Source organism: Delphinus delphis, chromosome 13 (assembly GCF_949987515.2).
Source record: "Delphinus delphis chromosome 13, mDelDel1.2, whole genome shotgun sequence".
In the NCBI taxonomy this organism is placed as follows: Eukaryota; Metazoa; Chordata; class Mammalia; order Artiodactyla; family Delphinidae; genus Delphinus; species Delphinus delphis.
In genome coordinates, this window is record NC_082695.1 from 8,484,312 (window position 1) to 8,508,969 (window position 24,658).

Consider the following 24,658-nt stretch of genomic DNA (forward strand, 5'->3'; position numbering starts at 1 on the left):
AAAGCTCTGCCCTCCCCAAAAGGAAGAACAAGCAGCACCGGTTTTAAGAGCTTAAGTCATCATCACCTCCAGGAAGTAGTGGGAGTGCTTAGCCACATGTTCTTCAAGAGACAGCAGAGGCCAAAAATAGGGACTTCTGCACCCCTGTGTGCCAGTGCCCACAGGGAAGGAGCTCTTGCCCTTCAGCATTGAGACAAACAGTATCACCTAATTAAGCCAGTGACAAAAATGGAAATTTCAGAATAGCCTAAGTGTCAAGGGCAATTGAGAGCAGGTTTGAACACACTGAAATGGGATTGCTGTGCTGAAGCCTAGATTTAAATTGGAAGTCTGTCCTACATCTGAACATTCTTCCTTAACTTTGCCACTGTAGAAACTTAATAGAATTAGGTCAGTAGGCAATAGGCAGTGCCAAGTTAGCCGTCACCTTATTGAAGTGTGGTTCTGAACAGTCTCTGTCGGTGATGGCATATGCCTTTGCCCTTTCAGCAGGCACATTTCACCCACCTACCTCTCCTTGTTCTGCAGCTTGTCTGAAAACCAGTCCCTGCTGAGGATGCCCCCTTGGGAGAACATTTGGCTCGTGGGCTCCATCTGCCTGTCCATGTCACTCCATTTCTTAATCCTCTACGTGGAACCCTTGCCAGTAAGCGGTGGGGGGAGCCTGGGCTGGGGCCTGGCTGCCTGTCCAGCAAGTCAGGGAGCTTGATGAGGTTTCTTTGTGTTTCAGCTTATCTTCCAGATCACACCACTGAATTTGACCCAGTGGCTGATGGTGCTGAAAATCTCCTTGCCTGTGATTCTAATGGATGAGACCCTCAAGTTTGTGGCCCGCAACTACCTAGAACCTGGTAAAGAGTGTGTGCAGCCTGCCACCAAATCCTGCTCGTTCTCAGCATGCACCGATGGGATCTCCTGGCCCTTTGTGCTGCTCATAATGCCCCTGGTGATCTGGGTCTATAGCACAGACACTAACTTTAGTGATATGTTCTGGTCTTGACTGACAGTTTTGCATAAAGGTGATGTTTAACTTAATCAATTAATTTTTTTATTGTTTAAAGCAACTGTCTATTTCTGCTGAATTTTCACATGAACATACTGGCTGGTGAAGGAGGTTTCATACTCTAGATTTTGTTTTGCTTTTTCTGACTCCAGTGGGGCAAGATTTTCCTTTTTTATACACATAATTAAAGTGTCCATTGACATGTACAGAGAACTAACACTATTTTATGCAAATATTTTTTTGTAGATGAAAAAGCATGTACAGTGTTCTGTTTAATACTCATCCTTGTATAAAAAAATAGTTGAGCCAGCAGACATTGTCAGCAAATTAATTGGCAGCAGATTTTAGGAAATGAATGTGTGTGGTTTTTTTCTAAAACTAAATAGCATGTATTGTGTCTTTTGCATGATCATCTGGATTTAATCTGAGATCACAGTCTAATTTTTATTCATAAGCCAATTTTTCTGCACTGAGCAGAGTACTGCTACCTCAGTCAGTATTTTTTTTTTGGTTTGCCCCACCCCCACCCCTTCACCCCTTGGCCCTTGTTCACCTCCACCCCACCTCCACCCCCACCCCGCTCGGCTGCTTCTCCTGTAGGGTTTTGATGGTTCTGTTTACATCAGTCTTAACAAGAGGTATGCTTGTTCTCGCTTGTGCAGAAAACATTGTTCCAGATTCAATCGACCAGGTTCATGTCCCCTCACATAGTTTTTAAGGTTATTTATTTAAATGTCTAATGTATTTTATTGTAACAGACATTGTTTTGCCAACATTGCCTATTTCAGCGGCACTTCACAATCTAGTTTAAAACGAAAAATAAAACATTTTAAATGGACAGAGAAAAATAACTGTCTTGTTTTTAACTCTTAAGTGGCTTAGTTTGAACTAACAGATGTCCAACTTTCTCTTAAGTTCTTAGTTTTACTTTTAGTTTTACTGTGCTTGAGGGGAAGAAGGATCCTGTTCTGCTGCATAGGTGGTTGTAGGAATTTTATTTTTAGTGTATAGGCACTAATTGTTATCTGTGATACATTTTTATGCAAGTTTCTGCTGGCCTGTTTTAGCCTGGTGTAGAGGACATAAGGGCAAGTGTGTATGTGTGTGTATGTGTGTGTATGTGTTTTGTAAAATCTGTAAATAGCACATGACCAAATGAACATATTGTATAGAACTATTTTTATTTGAATGTGGCACTAACCACCACCATCGTTACTATGACAAATGTTTGCGCATGTTCGAGATCAGTCTTAACCAACAGTGTGTAAGTCATTAACAGTCCTAACTGTGGTGTTTTCCTCCAATGCCTTCCAACATCCATCAACTAACGTGAGTATTCCCTGAAATTTGGATGCTTTAGCCTAAAGGTTACTGCCACTAAATGAGCTGGCTATATGACACTAATGAGTAAGCCCCTTATGTCAGGCACCCTGAGAGCAGCGGGCATATGACTTTACGTGGCACCTGTGGGCTGGGGTAGCTGTTCTCGACGCCACCCACTGCCTAGGATAACAGCACAGCCACATGTCAGTTGGGGAGGGCCTGGGGGAAGAGAAGGTAGTTCTGCTTTGGTCAGACTGACAGGTGCCTTCACAAATGCCAAGATGAGGATTCACAAAAACTTGTCATGGTTCCTTTGATCTTTGTTAGCTGCAAGGACTTGTCCCAGAATCTTGCTACCTGGTTCAATAAAAAGCAAAAAGTGAGTGAAAGCAAGTAACCAATAAAATCATGCATCATTTGTTGCATGACTTTTTTCTTTTTATGGCTGCGCTGTGCGGCTTGTGGGATCTTAGTTCCCTGACCAGGGACTGAACTCAGGCCCTGGCAGTGAGAGCACTGAGTCCTAGCCACTGGGCTGCCAGGGAATTCCCTGGTTCATTTTAAATAGGCCACCTTTTTCTACCTTCTGGGTCATACTCTTTGCAGCTGAGATTTAACTGTGCTTTAATGTACCCTGGAGAGAAAAGATACTGGCCATAGTTCTGCTCAGCTAGCAAACAACCAGCCCCATCATTAGCCAGGGTGAAGGAGGGCCTAGGCAGCAGCTCGTATTCAGGGTGGTAGCTCACTGCACGTGAAGCCCCGAGAGTTCTTGTGGGTACTTGAAGGTACTTGGGCCCTAGCTGGATACAGGGCCAGCCAGAAGACATGATGTAAATGCTGAGCGTCTGGGGAAAGGTTAACAGGTATCAAGCAGGACAAGGTGCTGCGAAGTTAAGAGGTCTCCATGTAAGGGGGTAGAAAGGTCACATGGAGGCGGATTCTTAATTTAGAGTCCTGGCCTGGCTCATGGAGGCCTCTCAGAGGAGGAGGAGCTGGTTTGGTTGGCAGAGAATGTAGGGGATAACATTTTGCCAGTTTTAGTGTTATGGGGTGTAGGAACAGGTTGAGCAGATCAAATGCAAGGAGTGTGTCTCGGCTGCAAACCAAACCAGGGTGTCTGAGCTTGTTGGGTGGGGTGCCATTCAGTGGTCAACTTTTCCTGACTCAGCTCCTTGATTATTATTGGCCCTTGCAAAGTAAGTTGAATGGTATGGAAGGCTATTACCTTGTGCTTTCTCAGCTTCAGGCCTGTCCAGCCCACAGAGGTGGTTTAGGCACCCATTTCCCTCAACTCAGACAGCTGGGAGTGGGAAAGACCCAGTGGTGCAGAGTCCTTTTGTCTGCTCTGTTTCAGGCTTCGCCACCAAAAAACGTCTGATTGGCACCTCCTCAGTAGTTGGTGCTGCTGTGGGCACATCCCTGGCCTCTGTCCTATAGGGAGCAGCAGGTACCCAGCCCCATCCTCACCAAGTACCCGCAGGAAGGCACCGTTGGCCTCTCTGCTTCTGCTGCTATCAGTAGCTGGATAGGACGGCAGCATCCTCAGACCCATCATGTTACATGCTCTCAGGCAGCTCTTGCCTGAAACTTGCTCCAGGTTCTTTCTCAACGGGCAAGTGGGCTGAAGGCCCATCCCATCAGTGTTCTGTTTTTTTGCCACCCCATGCCCAGACTGACCTCTTTAGTAGAGCTTTACCCTTTGCCCAGGAGATGGCAGTCTTACACGTTTCCTAAGTGGGGTACTGTGCCAGCAGCTCATTCTGCATCTGTACAGTGCAGGTGACACGTTGGGTAGGGAGAGCTGCAAGAGCTCAGAGACAAGCAGGGCAACTGCCACCTTCCCTCACAAGCAGCGGCTGCCACATTACCTTCAAACTGGGGCCTCAGGCCCCTGAATGTCCGTGTGGTGGGCAGACCTCAGGAATATCCAAGACCACAAGCGTTATTAGCTCAGTGTCTGCCAAGCCTGTTGTGTCTGCAGGGCGGAGGCACCAAATTGTGTCAAAACCACCACCCTGCATGTGAGGGTAATCTGCAGCCTTTTTTCTTGAAAGGGAACAGTGATAAGCAATTCCCCTTCTAGGACTGGATGCAGCCCAGAGGCTGGCCCCTGGGGAAGGAAGGAGAGAGGCTTGGCGCTGATTACCACGCTGCTCACTCTGCTTCGCCTTCCTTACCCTCTGCACTGCTAACTGAGGACTTCGTAACTTTTGTTATACCTGAAGCGATTAAGTGTCTGCCTGGTTGGATTCTCTGTAGCCAGGTGACATGAGGGGCCTGTGTTGCTGAGCCAGTGCTTCTGGATGCTACCCTGTGTAGGCAACCCCTCAGGGACAGTTATCAGAAATGCTAGTCTTAAAATCTTAAAAGATCAAACCGAATATTCCTTTTCATCTGTCACTATTAATCTTAAATTAGTTATTCTAACATTTCCTCCCCATATTTCATAAAGCTGATTTCCTCTCTCTTTCCTTTTCAGCAATACTGGAGTAACCGCTTCCTAAACCATTTTGCAGAAATTTAAGGGTGTTCAGTTGCGTGCATGTGCGTTTTTTAGCAACACATCTACCAGCCCTCTGCATGATTGATGTTGGGGGGAAAAAGAAAATTAGAAAAAACTCCCCAACTCATTGTGTGTTATGTGGAGGAAACGTGTATTACCAGTGGGGTTTTTAGCTTTTAAATCAAAATAATTACAAATGTACAGTTCAGCTTAATGAATCAGAAAGCCTCTCCAGAGAAATTTGGTTTCTTTGCTGCAAGAAGAATGAGGTTCTGAAACCTTATCCAAGAGCTTAGAAGCCATCAGCCAAGTTGCCATATTTCTCTGTGCAAAATGTCATAGCTTAAATAAATGTACAATATTCAGTTGTAATGCATGCCTTCAGTTGTAAGTAGCCAGATTTCTCTATGGTGTCATTGAAACATGCTACTTTTTAATTGGCCCTGTACAGTTTGCTTATTTATAAATTTATTGAAAACACTACAGGTGTTGAATGGTTAAAAATGTAGGCTTCCAGTTCATAACTTCGGTTATATTTTGAGTGTGCAGCTATTTTGCACTGTATTAAATGTAACTTATTTAATGAAATCAGAAGCAGTAGACAGATGTTGGTGCAATACGAATATTGTGATGCATTTATATCAATAAAATGCTAAACGTCAATTTATCAACGCATGTTTGACTTAGACTGTAAATAGAAAGCAGTTTGTTTCTGTGCTGGCAACAGGCATTGCACAGACATGGTTTCAGGTAAATAAATCTATTCTATGATAAGTTCACAGTGTGGTGTTGACTGTTCTCCTGCAGGAGGGGTGGGTGATGTGCACTGAGGACCTCCAGCCCTGCACCCTGAGCAGTTGTGCCCTTAGGTAGATAAAAGGGACAGAAAGTTCCTGTTGACTTTCTGCATAGGAGAGCAGAGTGGTAGAAGGTCTGGTTGTGTGACATGAGATCTATAAAATATTCCTGCCCTGGTTCCACTGTCTCCCCTTAAGTATGAGAAAAAGAGTGTGTCATGAGTGGGGTTTTCAGAGATAACATGATTTAAAAGTTGTCAGCAGCTTGGAGACTATAGTGATGGAGAGATACTTGTAATACTACTCAGATGCAAAATGTAAATCCCACTGTTAATAGATATAGAAAAGAGCTGAGTAAACCAACTATACTCCAATTTAAAAAAAAAGAGAAAGGAGGTCCCCCCCCCCAAAAAAGGAACTGAAATCTATATACATGGGAAAAATATTTGATAAATCTTAACATCCATTCTGTAAAGGATAAAAAAAAACTTTTGAGTACCCATAATTCCCATTTTTTGACATAATGAAAAGCCAGAAGTATTGAATTCCAGAATTAGACTCACCATCCACTGTTGCCCACAACTTAGCACTGTTCTGGAGAGTCACTGTAGTCAGACAAGAGAAGGGAAAATGCCTAGGAGTGAACAGAAAGGAGCAATGGTCATACTGGATCAATAAGAACACCTTATTTTTATGAAAGTTTAATAATTCAGGGGAGATTAACATCTTAGTATGAATGATGATACACGTCATACATTATTAATAATATATGAAGGGGCTTCCCTGGTGGCGCAGTGGTTGGGAGTCCACCTGCCGATGCAGGGGACACGGGTTCGTGCCCCGGTCCGGGAAGATCCCACGTGCCGTGGAGCAGCTGGGCCCGTGAGCCATGGCCGCTGAGCCTGCATGTCTGTAGCCTGTGCTCCGCAACGGGAGAGGCCACAGCAGTGAGAGGCCCGCGTACTGCAAAAAACAATAATAATAATATATGAAAATACCAAATGTTTTAATCAGACTGATTCTAATAAAAATGAAAATGCAAGAGTAGCAAGGAAGGGTACAAACCTCAGGTATAAAACCTATAGTCATTAAATGTATTATCTAAGAAAGGTGGCATTTTAGCTTAGTAGGTAAAAATTGGGTTATCCATTGTCACTGGTTATTCTGAAAAAAAATATGGCTGTATCCCTCACACCCAATCAACTGCAAATGGATCAGAAGGTTTGAAAAATGAAGTTATACCCCAAAAGAAAAATGGCTAAATGATATAAACAAAATTTGTAAATATAAGATGTTCAATCTCACTAGCAAATTAAATTCACAATGAGATACCATTTCATGCCCATCAATTGACAAAAAAACGGGTCTTCTAATACCAAGGATGTGGACAATGGGCCATCCTTACATTGTAGAGCAATTGGGTATCATCATCTGGTACATTTACAGATGCTCTTAACATACAACCTGGCAGATCCTTACCTTCTTAGGGATTCCTCACAAGTGCTGGAAGAGCCATACCAGGATGTTTGCAAAAGAAAAGCACCAACCTAAATGACCAACAACAGGAAAATGGGTAAGTATATTTAAGGCATGTTGAAGTCACTCTGCATCAGTGAAAATGAATAAACAAACCAGGCATCAGCAGATAAACCTCCCTGCACGGTGCCACCAAGTGCGATGTGTATCAAGTTTAAAATACCCAAAATAAGACCATATCATAGCCTTTTTTTTTTTCTTGGCTGCACTGCACAGCATGCAGGATCTAGTTCCCCGACCAGGGGTCCAACCTGTGGTGTGCCCCCTGCAGTGGAAGTGCAGAGTCAACCACTGGACGGCCAGGGAACTCCATGACCATATCATACTGTTTAACCTGGCCCTAGGGCCAGTGCCTGTCTGTGCTAAGGCATGTGCACTGGCTTCCTTGATGAGAAAGTCCAGCTCACAGAAAGTCAGCTAAACTAAACAGCCATGTGGTGGATTCACAGTGCAAGCTCCTCACCTCTGTGGACTAGGAGCAAACATAAATAACAAGTTCACAGACACCAGCCACAGGGATAGGAAGTGAGTAGGTGGATAGTGGTTAGTTCCAAGAGGGAGGGAGAGCAGAGTTTCACTTCTGTAAGTAATGCTTGGGTGCCATGTATGTAGGGGTTCATTATGCCTTTTGCAAATCTGAGATGTTTTTTTTTTAAATCATAAAAGTACCAGGAGAAAACATGGAAGCTGAGAAGACTTTCTAAGCATGACACAAAATCCCAGGAGAGTGATAAACTGACTACATAAAAACGTAAAATTTTTGGAATACCATATACCTCTCTGGAGTTAGTAAAATAGATGTGCTACGCATATAACAAAGCATATTCTCTAAACATACTAGCAAAGATAAAAGTTTAATGATCTCTCCTTTGCAGCTGGCATTAGGAAAGAGCTCATGCTGATCGTGAAAATATAAATTGGCCCAATCTCTAGAGGGCAATCTGACAATATCTATGACATTTTTAAATATCCATCCCCTTTGATCAAGCACTTAACTTTGGTGAAATCCCCCCACGTTTACAAAGCCAAACGTAATCCTGCTGCATTATTGTTAGCAAAAGATTGGAAATAACCTGTATGCCTATCAATAAACAAGCTAGCTGCTAAATAAGCCAAGAACATTCTTACCATGGAGTATTAATGCAGCCTTCAGAAAACCCAAGGTTAGATCTATGATCCAGCAAGCAATGACGTCCAATACACATTTACTGCCCAGTGAAATATTCAAGTGCAGGTCCATCCATGTTGTCATAAAGGGCAAAATTTCATCATGGCTGAGTAATATTCCATTGCTATGTTCCACATCTTTATCCATTCATCTACTGATGGGCACTTGGGTTGCTTCCATGTCTTGGCTATTGTAAATAATGCTGCAATGAACATAGGGGTGCATGTATCTTTTCTAAAATACGCAGGAGTGGAATTACTAGATCACGTGGTAGCTTTTTTTTTTTTTTTGAAGAACCTCCATACTGTTTAGTGGCCATGCCAATTTACTTTCCCACCAGCAGTGCAGGAGTGCTCCCTTTTCTCCACACCCTCCCCAACACTTGTGATTTGTTGTCATTTTGATAAGTCATTCTGACAGGTGCAGGTAATACAGCTAACTGTGGTTCTGGTTTGCATTTCCCCGACTATGATGTTGAGCATCTTTTTACGTACCTGTTGGCCATCTGTATGTCTTTGGAAAACTGTATTCAGATCGTATGCCCATTTTTTCATCAGGTTTTTTGATGCTGAGTTGTATATTTTGGATATTAACCCCTTGTCATATGTATCATTTGCAAGTAGGTGGCCTTTTCATTTTGTTGATAGTTTCCTTTGCTGTGCAAAAGCTTTTTAGTTTGATGTAGTCACATTTGTTTGTTTTTGCTTTGTTTCCCTTGCTTGAGGAGACAGATCCAAAAAATATTACTAAGACCAATGTCAAAGAGCATACTTCCTATGTTTTCTCCTAGAAGTTTTATGGTTTCAGGTCTTACATTTAAGTCTTTAATCCATTTTGACTTTATTTTTGTGCATGGTGTGAGAGTAGTCCAGTTTGATTCTTTTGCATGTAGCTGTCCAGTTTTCCCAAAACTATTTACTGAAGAGACTGTCTTTTCCCCATTGTGTATTCTTGCCTCCTTGGTCATAATTAATTGCACATATAATCGTGGGCTCATTTGGGCTATTTTTTTCCATTGATCTATATGTCTGGTTTTTTTGTGCCAGTACCATGCTATTTTGATGACTGTAGCTTTTTAGTATAGTTTGAAGTCAGGGAACATACTTCAGCTTTGTTCTTCTTTCTCAAAATTGTTTTGGCTATTTAGGATCTTTTGTGTTTCCATACAAATTTTAGAGTTATTTGCTCTAGATGTGTGAAAAATGCCACTGGTATTTTGATAGGGATTGCACTGAATCTGCCTGGGATAGTATGGTCATTTTAACAATATTCTTACAATACATTAGTATGATATATCTTTCTTCTGTTTCTGTCTTCTTCAGCTTCTTTCATGAGTGTCTTATAGTTTTCAGAGTACAGGCCTTTTACCTCCTTAGATTCATTCCTAGGTATTTTACTTTTTTTTTTTTTTTTGCTGTACACAGGCCTCTCACTGTTGTGGCCTCTCCCGTTGCGGAGCACAGGCTCTGGACGCACAGGCCCAGCGGCCATGGCTCACGGGCCCAGCCGCTCCGCGGCATGTGGGATCTTCCCGGACCGGGGCACGAACCCGCGTCCCCTAGCATCGGCAGGCGGACTCTCAACCACTGTGCCACCAGGGAAGCCCTACTCTTTTTGATCTGATTATAAATGGGATTGTTTTCTTAATTTCTTTTTCTGATACTTCATTGTTAGTGTATAGAAATTCAACAGGTTTCTGTATATTAATTTTGTATCCTGCAACATTACCAAATTCATTGATGAGCTCTAATAATTTTTTGGTGGCATCCTGTGGATTTTCTATGTATTGTATGTCACCTGCAAACAATAAATTTATTTTTATTTTTGGCTGCGTTGGGTTTTTGTTGCTGTGCGCAGGCTTTCTCTGGTTGCAGCAAGCATATGGCCTGTACTATGTTGAAGTATGTTCCTCTATATGTACTTTGTTGAGTTTTTATCATAAATGGATGTTGAATCTTGTCAAAAGCTTTTTCTCCATCTATTTATATGATCATCTGGCTTTTATTCTTCAGTTTGTTAATGTGGTATATAACACTCATTTGCAGATATTGAACTACCCTTGCATCCGAGGTAAATCCCACTTGATCATGGCATATGATCCTTTTTATGTCTTGTTGAATTTGGTTTGCTAATATTTTCTTGAGGATTTGCATCTGTGTTCAGCAGTGATACTAGCCTCTAATTTTCTTTTTCTGTGCTATCTCTGTCTGGTTTTGGTATCAGAGTGATTTCTGGCATTGCAGAATGAGTTTGAAAACATTCCTTCCTCTGCAATTTCTTGAAATAGTTGAGAAAGGTGTTAATTCTTCTCTAAATGTACAGAATTCATCTGTGAAGCCATCTGGTCCTACACTTTTGTTTGAGGGAAGTTGTTTTATTGCTGATTGAACTTCATTAATGGTAACTGGTCTGTTTATGTATTTTCTATTTCCTCCTGGTTCAGTCTTGGGAAAGTGTACATTTCTAGGACTTTGTTCATTTCTTCTAGGTTGTCCATTTTATTGGCATGTAGTGATTTGTAGTAGTCTCTTATGATCTTTTGTATTTCTGGGGTGTGGGTTGTGACTTTTTTTTTTTTTTAATTTATTTATTTTTGGCTGCATTGGGTCTTCGTTGCTGCAGGCAGGCTTTCTCTAGTTGTGGCGAGCAGGGGCTACTCTTTGTTGCGGTGCGTGTGCTTCTTATTGTGGTGGCTTCTCTTGTTGCAGAGCACGGGCTCTAGGCGCACAGGCTTCAGTAGTTGTGGCACGAGGGCTCAGTAGTTGTGGTTTGTGGGATTTAGATCACAGGCTCAGCAGTTGTGCCGCACAGGCTTAGTTGCTCCACAGCATGTGGGATCTTCCCAGACCAGGGCTCGAACCCAAGTCCTCTGCATTAGTAGGTGGATTCTTAACCCTTGCGCCGCCAGGGAAGCCCTTCATTTCTGATTTTATTGATTTGGACCCTCTCTCTTTTTCTTGATGAGTCTGGCTAAAGGTTTATCAATTTTGTTTATTTTTTCAAAGAATCAGCTCTTAGTTTTTTTGATCCTTCCTATTGTTTTCTTAGTCTTTATTTCTGCTCTAATCTTTCTTTCTTTCTTTCTACTAACTTCGGGTTTTGTTTGTTCTTCTTTTTCTAGTTCTTTTAGATGTAAAGTTAAGTTGTTTGAGATTTTGCATGTTTCCTGAGCTAGGCTTGGATCACTATAAATTTCCCTCTTAGAACTGCTTTTGCTGCATCCCACAGATTTTGAATCGTTCTGTTTTTGCTTTTATTTGTCTTCAAGGATTTTTTAAATTTCTTCTTTGATTTCTTCAGTGATCCACTGCTTGTTTAGTAGCATATTCCCCACAAGGGAAGAGAACAAAAGAAGAAAGGGAGAAAAAGTAACTACAAAAACAACCCCCAAAACAATTAACAAAATGGCAATAAGTGGGACTTCCCTGGTGGCACAGTGATTAAGAATCCGCCTGCCAATGCAGGGGACCCAGGTTCGAGCCCTGATTTGGGAAGATCCCACATGCCGCAGAGCAACTAAGCTAGTGTGCCACAACTACTGAGCCTGTGCTCTAGAGCCCGCAAGCCACAACTACTGAAGCCCACGCACCTAGAGCCTGTGCTCTGCAACAAGAGAAGCCACCGCAATGAGAAGCCCGCGCGCCACAATGAAGAGTAGCCCCCACTCACCGCAACTAGAGAAAGCCCGCACACAACAACGAAGACCTGATGGCTGCATCAGGCTGCATAAATAAATAAATTTATTTTTTTTAATGGCAGTAAGTACATACCTATCAATAATTACTTTAAATGTAAATGGACTAAATGCTCCAAGACATAGAGTGACTGAATGGATACAAAAAGAAGACCCATATATATGCTGCCTTCAAGAGACTCATTTCAGATCAAAAGGCATACTGAAAGTGAGAGGATGGAAAAAGGCATTCTATGCAAAGGGAAATGAAAAGAAAGCTGGAGTAGCAATACTTGTGTCAAAGTAGATTTTGAAACAAAGACTTTAACAGGAGGCAAAGGACATTACATAGTGATCAAGGGATCAATCCAAAGACGTAACAGCTGTATATATATATTCACCCAACATAGGAGCACCTAAATACATAAAGCAAATATTAACAGACATAAAGGGAGAAACTGACAGTAACACAATATTAGTACGGGACTTTAACACACCACTTAGATCGATGGACATATCATCCAGACAGAAAACACTGGCCTTGAATGACACATTAGAACAAATGGAATATATATATATAACATCCCATCCAAAAGCAGCAGAATACACATTCTTTTCAAGTACATATGGAACATTCTCCAGGATAGAGTCATAAACCGGGGTTGGTAAATTTAAGAAAATTGAAATCATAGCAAGCATCTTTTCTGACCACAATGCTATGATACTAGAAATCAAGTATAAGAAAAAAAACAGAAAACAAAAAATACCCTGCAAACACGCAAACATGTAGAGGCCAAATAATATTCTACTATTTCTTTTAAAAAACAAGAGGAAGTTTTCAGTAATGACGGTTGCTGAGAATAAGTGAAAATGCTGTGATATAGATGGCAGATGGTGGTAGCCAGTTTTCTCACTGTTGGAGTAGGAGGTTACAGATAAGCAAGGGAAGACAGCTAGAATGATCCATGTGGTAGTGAATTACAGTTGGAAACACCAGGATAAATTATGTTTAGCTTAATATCGATACAGAAAATTCCATATAGAAATATTTCTAGTGTATATATTTTTATGTGTATATATATTTATAAATATAAATATATATAAATATATATATTTATATATATATATCTAGTGTATATATATTTCTATGTGTATATATACATGTATTACACTGTCAACTGAGTGGGCCAAGAAGCAAGGACAGACACTCCAGTGGCAATGAGCACACTTAGCTCCCAGTTTAGGTTTCTGATGCCATTCTCCAATTAAAGGAATCAAGTCTCCTTAGAGAAATGGCTGATTCTAGGACTGAGGCAGAAAATGTACAAATGCCTGGAGAACACTAGTGCCAGAAAGCAAGGAAGTGCTCAAACACAAAAACAATGATCAAGGAGATGAAGTTATGTCAAAGGGACACAGGAGCCAAGTGAAGAAGCTTTGAATGGCCAAAGCTGGAACAATTAGAGCAATAAAATAAAGTAGTATTGAATTATAATCCAAAGTATAAAATAAATATCCATGAGTTTATACTGATATAAATAAATGGGAGAAAACAGAAATCTCCCTTGTAGAAGAAATCCAAGTAATTTCTATAGGCACTCTGCCATTACAGAGGTGAAGTTCTTTAAGCCTGAGCTTAAATCACATAGTGACTTCCAAAGAGTACATATGGGGACGTCCCTGGTGGTGCAGTGGTTAAAAATCCGCCTGCCAAATGCAGGGGATGCACGTTCGATCCCTGGTCCAGGAAGATGCCACATGCCGCGGTGCAACTAAGCCCGTGCGCCACAACTACTGAGCCCACATGTTGCAGCTACTGAAGCCCAAGCATCTAGAACCCATGCTCCGCAACAAGAGAAGCCACCACAATGAGAAGCCCGCACATCGCAACGGAGAGCAGCCCCCCACTCACCACAACTAGAGAAAGCCTGTGTGCAGCAACAAAGGCCCAATGCAGCCCCCCACCCCCAAAAAAAAGTACATATAATGTAGACAGGGGGAAAAGTGACTCAGAGTAGAGAAACCTGACAGACCCTACCTCAGCTAAGTGATGTCATCCTGAGAGCATGTACCTTTGATATGAAGTGAAGATGACATTTTACCTGTGGTCTTCCTCTCAAAACATAACCTCAGTCTAATCAAAGGAAAAACATCTGACAAATCCCAAAAGACATTCTGCAAAATCCCTGACCAATGGTCCTTAAAACTGTTGAGGTCATCAAAAAGAAGGAAAGTCTGAGAAACTTTCACAGCCAAGAGAAGACTAAGAACACATAATGACTAAATACAATACTACTGAATGGGATCCTGGAATAGAAATAGGAAAAAACTAACAAAATCTGAATAAATTATGGACTTTAGTTAATAATAATGTATAAGTATCATTAAAAATGTACCATATTGTTAAAAAATGTTAATAACAGGGGAATCTGTGTCTGGGGTATATAAGAACCCTCTGTACTATCTGCTTAATTTTTCCATAAGTCTAAAAGCTCCCTCTCTCTCTCCCTCTCTCTCTCTCTCTCTCTCTCTCTCTCTCTCTATATATATATATATATATATGACTCAGAGCCATAAAAAAGAATGAAATCTTGCCATTTGCAACAACATGGATGGATACATACCACATCTCCTATATCCATTCTTCCACTGTAAAGCTGGTTTTCATGATTTTGTGTGTGCCCTTTAAAAGCACCCACTGACCTTTGAAGCCAAATGTTTTGGGGACTCATTTTCCTAGTGTGATGTCCCTGGGCTAGGGAGCCCAATGTGGGGCTCAGACCCCTTTACTCCTTGGGGAGAACCTCTCTAATTGTAATTATCCTCCATTTGTGGTTCGCCTACCTGGGGGTATAGGTCTTGACTATACTGCGTCTCCACCCTTCCTACTTGTCTCATGGTTCCTTCATTTTATCTTCAGTTGCAGAAGATCTTTTCTGCTAGTCTTCATGTCATTCTCATCAATAGTTGCTGCGTATAAACAGTTGTAGTTCTGGTGTGCCCATGGAAGGAGATGAGCTCAGGGTCTTCTTATTCCACCATCTCGGCCACTCACCAAATTTTTAAAAAATCCTCATAGAAGCATCAAAGAACTATAAGGTGGTCCAGAATTTCCAGGCAAAAATCTAAGAGAAAGCAAGAGACATCATCAGAATACCCACTAGGAGAGGTCAATTTCTCTCCTAGTGGCATCTACCTATCCCAATAAACTAAGCTGTGAAAGCAAGCAGGGGTTTTGAGGGCTCACAGAGTAAAAAAGGCAAAGTCAAATCCAGGGCCCACCAAAAGTGGGAAGTCTCAAAGGACATTAAGCTGTGACCCCTGAAGGGCTAACACCTCAGGGTACAAGCAAACCTTCCCCAAAACTCAAAGAACTGTAGGTAGCATTGCCTTGGTGCTGAGCAGAACCAGGAAAATATCTGCAGCCCAAACTCTATCCTAGTGGTAAGCTATGAAACTTCAAGGCATGAATTTAAAGTCACTGATAGTACTCCTAAGCACCAAGCAGAAATAAATGTAAATCCTGTCTGGGGGGAAGGCACCTTCATTTTACGTCATAGGAGAACCACACAATTATTTTTCAAAGCAGCACACAGTAGAAGACAACCAAGTACATAAAACAAGGTGCCATGAGTGAGAGCCTACAGAAACACACATTACAGATTCATACAGACTTCACATATGGGAAGTATTAGATATAAAACATTCATACTGGGACTTCCTTGGTGGTCCAGTGGTAAAGAATCCGCCTTCCAATGCAGTGGACGCAGGTTGGATCCCTGGTCAGGGAACTAAGGTCCCACATGCCGCGGGGCAACTAAGCCTGCACGCCACAACTACTAAGCTTCCGCACTTCAACTAGAGAGCCTGCATGCTGCAAACTACAGAGCCCATGGGCTCTGGAACCCGAGCACCACAACTACAGAGCCCACATGCCCTTAAGCCTGTGCGCCACAACTAGAGAAGAGAAAACCTGCACATCACAATTAGAAGCTCGTGCACTGCAACGAAAGATCCTGCGTGCCTCAGCTAAGACCCAACACAGCCAAAAATAAATAAAATCTTTTTTAAAAATAAATAAATAAAAAGAACACATTCATGCTTACTTTGCTTAAAGAAAAATAGATGAAAATCTGCAGGACACAGCAATTATTAAAAGTGAACATAGGGGGACTTCCCTGGCAGTCCAGTGGTTGAGACTTCACCTTCCAATGCAGGGGGTGCAGGTTTGATCCCTGGTTGGGGAGCTAAGATCCCACATGCCTCACGGCCAAAAAACAAAACATAAAACAGAAGCAACATTGTTAACAAATTCAATAAAGACTTTAAAAAATGGTCCATATCAAAAAAAAATCTTTAAAGAAAAAAGAAGTTAACATAAGGACTTTCCTGGCAGTCCAGTGGTTAAGACTCCATGCTTCCACTGCAGGGGGCACAGGTTCGATCCCTGGTCTGGGAACTAAGATCCCACATGCTGCAGTGCAGCCAAAAAAAAAAAAGGGAACATAGCAGAGAGGGAAGTTAAATGGAACCCTAGAAATGAAAAGTATAAGAACCAAAACTAAAAACTTAATGGATGGATGGACGTGGTATCAAAGTGGACACTGCAAAATAACAAATGAAGTGGAAGACAGATGAAAAGAAAATACAGCAGAATGCAGCAGAGAAAGGAAAAAAAAGCTAGAAAATACAGAAGAAAGGTAAAAATACCTGGAAGATAGACTGAGAAAGGTGACAAAGTCAAATATACATTTTATCATAGTTTCAGAAGACGAGAGTATGAGAGAAGTATTATTTGAAGAGGTAATGGCTGAGAATTTTCTAGAAATGACAATACAGATGCAAGAATCCCAACAAATCACAAAAAGTGTAAATAACAAGAAATCCGGCCCTAGAAATAGTATAGTGACCTGCAGAGAAGCCAAGACAGAGAAAATCTTAAAAGCAACAGAGGGCAAAAAAAAAAAAAAAGGCACTACCTTTAAAGAGTGACAGCCTACTGCTGACTTCACAACAGTTAGTGGAGGCCAGAAAACAGTGAGATGACAGCTTCATGTGCTGAAATTACTGGCAACCTAGAATTCTAAACCTGGAGAAAATATACAGTAATTAAAGAATCAAAGTCAAATATTTTCAGACAAACAAAAACAGAATTCTTCACCAGCAGACTCACACTAAGGGAAACTCTAGATGGGGGGCAGGGGTAAGCAATCTAAGTGATATGCAGGCCTCTGTCACCCAGGAGCATGGTAAAGTCACTGGCTAGCTCCAGACATAGATACACTGGTAAGCATGTTGCTACTTCCTAGGGTAAACACTAAATGACAGAAATAGAGGCAAGACTAACAAATCAACAGAAGGACAAAAATGAAAGAAATCTAAAAAGATTAAAAAAATAAGAAGGATAGAAAGGATAATAGAAGACGATAGAACCAACCCCAAATATAATCAATAGTAACATTATAAGAACATACTAAATATGTTATTCCTGTTGCTGTTTTTGAGAGAGTGATTTCTGCATGACCCAGATATTTCTATTTTGAAAAGCAATCCGTGCTTCTACTTGATTCCAGCAGCAGGAAGAGATACAAACACGTCCAGCAGTCAGCTAGGAAGTGCTGGAGGAGCTGAAATTGGCTGCTTTTTCGTCAAAATTTGTAGAAATTATAAAATACATTTTGTAAGTTAAACTTACTTAAAATCAAAATGGTTTTAATTCAGGACTAAAAGTGTACAAAGTTTAACATTTTTATGTCTTTGATATTTATACATCATGACCTATTAAGAAAGATTTCACTGAATACGAAAAGTTTACTTTTTAAATAAACTCTGCTGATGAACAGTGCAGGTACAAAACGGGGGGTGGTGTAGTATATATACAAACATGCAATTTCAAATTATTTCTGAAAAACTACACACAAAACTAGTAATTACGATTGCTTCTGAGGAGGGAATTAGGAGAAGAAAGAAGACGGGGAAGTTTCACCTTATGCCCTTTTGAAAATTGTGAATCTAACTTTAGAAAATATATTAGACCATCTGATACTAACAATTTAATGGAAGTGCAAAGAGCTAAGAATAGCCAGAACACGTCTAAGAATAAGATCAAGGGGTCCTGCCCTTCCAAATATCAATAAATTTTATAAAGCTACAGTAAAATTAAGACAATGAGGTATAGGTGCTGGGATAGAAAAACTGACCAACGGTATGGAAAAGAGAGCTTAGAAACAGAGTAGCTCATTTCGAACACCTGATTTGTAACCCAGTTGGCATTAATCAGTGGAAAAAGCAGGTAATTTTTTAATACCTGGTGGTTATGCATGTTTAAACCTAAATTTTTAAAAATCAATAAAATTGGATCCCTACCTCGCACCGTACATATAAGAGAATAAATTTTTGACTCTGAGATGAGGAAAGATTTCATAATAATTAAAAAATACAACCATAGGGAATTCCCTGGTGGCCCAGTGGTTAGGATTCTGGGCTTTCACTGCCGTGGCCCAGGTTCAATCCCTGGTTGGGGAACTGAGATCCCACAAGCTACACGGTGTGGCCAAAAAACAACAGGAAAGGAAGGAAGGAAGGAAAGAAGGAGGGAGGGAGGAGGGAAGGAATGAAGGAAATACAACCATAAAGAAAAAGATTGGTAAATTCAAGTACATTAAAATTAAGACCCTCTGTTAATCAAAAGATACTATTGGGGCTTCCCTGGTGGCGCAGTGGTTAAGAATCTGCCTGCTCAAACACAGGTTTGAGCCCTGGTCTGGGAAGATCCTACATGCCGCGGAGCAACTAAGCCCGTGTGCCACAACTACTGAGCCTGTGCTCTAGAGCCTGCAAACCACAACTACTGAAGCCTATGTGCCACAACTACTGAAGCGTGCGCGCCTACAGCCTGTGATCCGCAACAAGAGAAGCCACTGCAATGAGAAGGCCTCACACTGCAACGAAGAGTAGCCCCCACTCGCCACAACTAGAGAAAGCCCGTGCACAGCAATGAAGACCCAACGCAGCCAAAAAATAAATAAGTCTTAAAAAAAAAAAAGAGATACTATTAAAGAGAGTGAAGGGGACTTCCCTGGTGGTCCAGTGGTTAAGAATCCGCCTTCCAATGCAGGGGATGCAGGTTTGATCCCTGGTCAGGGAACTAAGATCCCACATGCTGCAGGGCAACTAAGCCCACATACCACAACTACAGAGCCTATGCACCACGCACCACAAGAGAGCATGCACGCTGCAACTAGACAGAAGCCCGCACGCCACAACAAAAGATCCCGTGTGCCTCAACTAAGACCCAACACAGCCAAAAATAAATAAATATTTCCAAAAAATAAATAAAGAAGGCTGGAGATAGCATAGCTCTGACTTCCAAAGATGAAAAAACAAAAAGGTGAATGTTAAAAAAGAGAATGAAAAGGCAAGTCACAAACTGGAAGAAGGTATCTGCAACTCGTATTCTGAATTACATCCAGAATATATAAAGAACTTCTGTGAATTAACAAGAAAAATAAATAACTCAATAGAAAAATGGGCAAAAATTTTTTTCACAGAAGAGGAAGCACAAGTAATTCCTAGATATATGAAATGATGTTCAATCTTGTTACAAAAACAGAAACTTGTAAATTAAAATCACTATGTCATCCCACATCCAGGAGAAAATTAAGGTTTGACAATACCAAATGCCAGTGAGGAAATAGGACAAAGGACTGCAGGTGTGGGTGTGCATGTAAATTTGTACAACTTCTTTGGAAAACAGTTTGACAATATCTGGTAAAACTGAACACGTGCATACCTTACACCCATCAGTTCCACCTCTGAGTGTAACCCTACACAAGCCTGTGCTTATGCACAGAAGTCACATATGAAAACATACATAGCAGCACTGTTTGAAAAAAACTAGAAACTAAAATGTCTGTCATTGGCAGAATTAATAAGATGGGGGTGTTGGATACACCCAGTGGAATATTATATAGCAATGAAAAATGAACGTAGCATCCTACAAATGCCTGACCACTCCTCACCAAATTTTCAAGGAAAGTTATCAAAAAAAAAAAGGATACTCTGAAAAACTTTCACAGCCAAGAGGAACCTAAGGAGACATGATGATGTCTAAATGTAATGTGCTACCCTGGATGGAACCCTGGAACCAAAAAAGGACATAAGGTAAATACTAAAGGAAACTTGAATAAACTATGGACTTTTGTTAATAATAATGTATCAGTCTTCATTCATTGTAATAAACATGCCATACTAATGTAAGATGTTAGCAGGGAAAACTGTGTGCAAGGTATATGGGTATTCTCTGTACTATCTACTCAATTTTTCTCTAAATCTAAAACTGTTCTAAAAATAATGTCTATCAATTAAAAATGAAGCTATAGGAGTATTAATATGAATCAATATTTAAAATAATGTTAAGTAAGGATATCATGGAAAAATATAGACAACATGATTCTATTTACATTAAGTTCAAGAACAGCAAATAAATGTATTATTTAGGATAAAAACATGGTAAAAGTGAAAATAAAATAACAATATTACAGGTAAGAAAAATGAGCTATCTGTTGAAGGTTCACTTGAACTTCCAGGGTCAGAAAGTAAAGGAAGTATATAAAAACAAGATTCAAAATAGTGGTTACCTCTGGCTGGGATAGTGGGGAAAGGCAGGCAGAAGGAGGGAGGAAATGGGATGTTATCAGTTTTGAGCACAACGGGTCTTCTGGGATTGTAAAAATGTTCTATTTCTTGTCCTGGATAAAGTGTACATGTGTGTTTCTACATATTTTCATATACTTCTATATATATGCTATATTTTACAAATTTTACATTTTTATTTAAAAAGAAAGGAAAAACTTATCTGTCCCCTAGGCAGGCTCCGGCCCTAGTGCCCTGGCACAATTATTCTTCAGGGGAGGCGGTTCTCCTATATTTGGTTAGGGGTCTTCACATGGCCTTGTCCTCTGAGGTGGCTCCCTCTGGCCTCCCCTAAGCTGACAGAAGCTGTCTTTCTGGTCAGCAGGGCTGGTTAGAGTAGCTCCAGATGGGGACTGTGCATAGGGGTCATCTCTGTCCCTTCCCGTCAAACACCATCAAGCTCAGCAAAGCAGCAGCATGGGACTGGGGAGCCGTAGGGGCCTGTGGGGCTTTGGAGATCAGCTTGTTTCAGCCCATTAAGGATGGGGCTTCAGTCTGGGCACCACCCAGGCGGGAGGGCAGAGGCCTCTCTCAGAAAAGATTCCTGCTTGCTACCATTCCCTCTCAATTCCTGGACAAAATCCCCACTGCCTCAGGGGCCTGACAAGGGAGATGGGCCGGTGGGTAGAGTGGACTGAAGTCGTAAGTGGAAAATGATCCAAAAATTAAAAATAATTTCTCTGGGCCACAGACCCATGTAGGACTAAACCTGGCACTGAGAGGGGCTCAGGGCAAATCTGTTCATCCAGCACCAAAGGGGGCCAGAGGGCAGGGCTCATGTCCACAAGGATGCTGACCCCAAAAGGACCAAGGTTTAGCCTTGGGAGGCCACTCCCCTCCCACACGACCCACCCAAAGGCTCCAATGCTGACAGCCCTGCCACAAAGCCCCACACACTGGACGACCCAGAGAGGGGTCCCGACTCCCTAAGTTCTCTTCCAAAAGAAGATGGAGGCACAGAGAGGTTAAGTAGCCAGTGACAGGCCATTGACCTGAGCCTTCTACCTGGTGGTAGGGACAGGCCCTCCCTTTGAGAGGCTCAGCCCTCGTAGTGGGGAGGGTGGAATTCCTCCAAGGAGGGACTGAAAGAAGGATGGAGGCTCAGAGAGGACACAAGTAGCCCGCAATCACCACTGACACACACACACACACACACACACACACACACACACAGCCAGCCAGCAAGGGCTGTCCCATGAGGGAAGAGGTCCCCAAATCCCAAAGGCCTGAGAAAGCAAAGGTAGAGGCCTCCGCAGACCTCACCAGAGTCCACCATAAGCTCCCACTCCAGCAAGAGGAAGTGAGATGGGAGTTCCAGAGACTGGGAATCTCCTGGTTCACCCCTAACCTGAAGCCAATGGATGGACTCCCTAGGTAGACTGGGGCAGCTGGGGCACACCAACCAGAAACAGGGAGGCCACAGGGCTGGCCTGAGCTTACAGATTCGCTTCACAGAAACAGGACCAGCTAGTCAGCCCCCTTGAAAGTTCCAAAACAGATCACTATATCCTTTCACTCTGAAATTCCCCTCCTGGGAATTTACCCAAAGAAGGAAAAAGCTGTGAGCACAACGGAGGTCACCACAGGGTTGTTTATAAAGAGACAGACACTGGAAGATTTAAGTGGCCGGCTCTGATGCTGCCCTTGCCAGACGGTTTGGCAGCCCTTAAATCCAGCGAGACTGAGGATTAAGATGGACAGCAAGGGGTGCTTAGAGCCCATTTTTTCCTTAACAGACTATAAAATTGTGCAGAGATCACAGTTAAGAACACACACAAACTCTAGGATGAGAAATCTTGGACAGATGAAGACTATTAGCTCATCTGTGAAATGCGGCTAATTTCAGTGATGCCTCAGGAGTGTGAGGCTAAAATGTGATAACACAGGCACAGGGCTTACCTTATAGCTCAGGCCAGACGAGTGCTCAAGAAATAGCAAATCAAAATCATAGAGCTTTTATCACACTGACGACCGGTAAAAAACAAAAACGCTTGATGACACCAGTGTTTCCTGAAGGTTCAGGAAACAAGCACTCCCATCTATTGTTGGAGAGCAATCTGACAGCATCCATCAAAGCCTTTAAATGCACATACTCTGAGATCAGAAATTTCACTACAAGGAACTTGACCTATCTTTGCAGTACTATGCCAAAACATATTCATGGTAGTTCACACTGTAATAATTACATACAAAGCTGGAAACGGGGGTCTACCAACAGCAGAAGGGTTATAGAAATGGTTCCATCCACAGAATGGGATTCTGTGGAACTGTTAAGGCAAGGAAGAGCAGTGATACCGCTGGAAGGAATTTCTGTGTGTACAGCATGACCAATTTAGTGTAACTTTCATACCATTATCATTAGGTAAAAGCTCAAGACTATTTTTCTAAATGTAGTCCAGAAAATTTATTTTGTGGAGACACTAGGATTCAGTAGAGATTGGGAAGCAGATATATTTTTAATTTTACACCTTTCTCTCTTAATTTTAACCATGTGTACGTTTATATAACACCTATATATTACAAACACATGGGCTGACGGGGTTATCTGAATGGCAGAATTACAGGCCATTTAATTTTTTTTGATATATATTTTTTAACCAGCTTAACCATTTTTAACCATCTTAACCATTTTTAAGTAGTTTGTTATGCAACCATCACCACCATCCATCTCCAGTTTTTTCAACATTCCAAACTTGTACTCATTAAACTCCCCATTCCCCCTCCTTCCAGGCCCTGGTAACCACCATTCTACTTTGTCTCTCTGAATCGGACTCCTCTAGGGGTCTCATAAGCAGAATCATTCTACTGTCCTTTAGTGACTGGCTTATTTCACTTAGCGAAATGTCCTTAAGGTTTATCCATATTGTTAACATGTGGCAGGATTTCCTTCCTTTTTAAGGTTGAATAATATTCCTTTGTATGGATATACTATATTTTGTTTGTCCATTCATCCAACAATGGACATTTGGGTTATTTCCATTGTGAATAGTGTTGCTATGAACACAGGTATGCAAGCATCTGAGACCCTGCTTCAATTCTTTTGGGTATATACCCAGAAGTGGAATTGCTGGTTCATATGGCAAATGTTTAAATTTTTGAAGAACTGCCAGACTGTTTTCCACAGCAGCTATATTATTTTATCTTCCCACCAGCAATGCATGAGGGTACTTGGTTATTTTTAAACTGTTTTCTTCTAACGGCTGCTAAGGAGACTTACGTGATCTTCCGGCTTTTCCTGGTGTTGCTGGTACCATGTAGTTTGTGAAATAAGTAACATGTTCTGTGATGGCAACAACTGACATCTTGCACACACCCTGGCCCCAAATGGTGGAGGCCCAGGTGTAGCCAGGGCAGGTCAGAGCGTCTAGACAATAAAAGCCTGCCCTCTGTGGCCCATGACTGGTACCCCCTTCCACTGCCCCAGGGCAGGGAAGCTCCTGGGGGAAGTGGAAAACCTTAGTAAGGTACTTACCTCAACAGGCCCTCCCAGTGCCAGGGATTCCTGGCAGGCCTGGTCATGGCTGCTGTCCCTGGACGCTGAAGTGAGGTTCTTGAGTCAGGCCTCACTGCCTATTGTCAGCAGAGAGAATGCAGCAGTCAGTGCCCATGGCTTCGGGGTCAGCAAGCAGGCCTGGGCATGGGCTCAAGAGGCCTGGTCATGGGAGTTGCCCCACCCACAGGCAACTACAGAGTGAGGTCCCCAGGGGCCCTCTAAGGTCAGGCCTGCAACTTCTGGGGCCCTCAAACCCTTCTCCCAGGTTTCTCAATATTTGGACCAGGGAACACCTGCATCAGAATAGTAAATTGGGATGGGATTAAAGATGCAGAGTCTTGGGCCCAGGGCCCAGACTTTGATTAAAGTTTGGTGTCCAGCCTAGAGATCTGTATCACTGAGAAGCATAATCAAGTTTCAGAATTACAGATTCAGGCAAAAGCTGGCCTCATTCTCTGGGAAAGA

At 41.9% G+C, this 24,658-nt stretch overlaps 2 protein-coding genes across 5 annotated transcripts in view; one reads left to right on the forward strand and one right to left on the reverse strand.

The window, feature by feature from the left end:
• The window catches only part of ATP2A2 (ATPase sarcoplasmic/endoplasmic reticulum Ca2+ transporting 2), a 61,171-nt gene extending 55,560 nt beyond the window's left edge, over window positions 1-5,611 (forward strand). For 2 of the 4 annotated variants that reach the window (XR_009521665.1, XR_009521666.1), the window contains 3 exons: window positions 529-646; window positions 731-2,332; window positions 4,809-5,611. Coding sequence is in view for 2 of the 4 variants with exons in the window: in XM_060028017.1 (XP_059884000.1) it covers window positions 529-646; window positions 731-1,000 (388 nt within the window). In the remaining 2 variants the exon portion in view is untranslated. Of the gene's footprint in view, window positions 1-528; window positions 647-730 lie in introns of all 4 variants that reach the window. The other 2 variants (XM_060028018.1, XM_060028017.1) reach the window with 2 other exon arrangements.
• ANAPC7 (anaphase promoting complex subunit 7) overlaps window positions 2,549-24,658 on the reverse strand; it is a 47,309-nt gene continuing 25,199 nt past the window's right edge. The window contains exons 12-16 of the mRNA XM_060028020.1: window positions 24,173-24,270; window positions 14,851-15,131; window positions 7,109-7,176; window positions 6,193-6,592; window positions 2,549-2,683 (exon numbers count right to left, since the gene is read on the reverse strand). The gene's annotated coding sequence lies outside the window, so the exon portion shown is untranslated. The remainder of the gene's footprint in view (window positions 2,684-6,192; window positions 6,593-7,108; window positions 7,177-14,850; window positions 15,132-24,172; window positions 24,271-24,658) is intronic.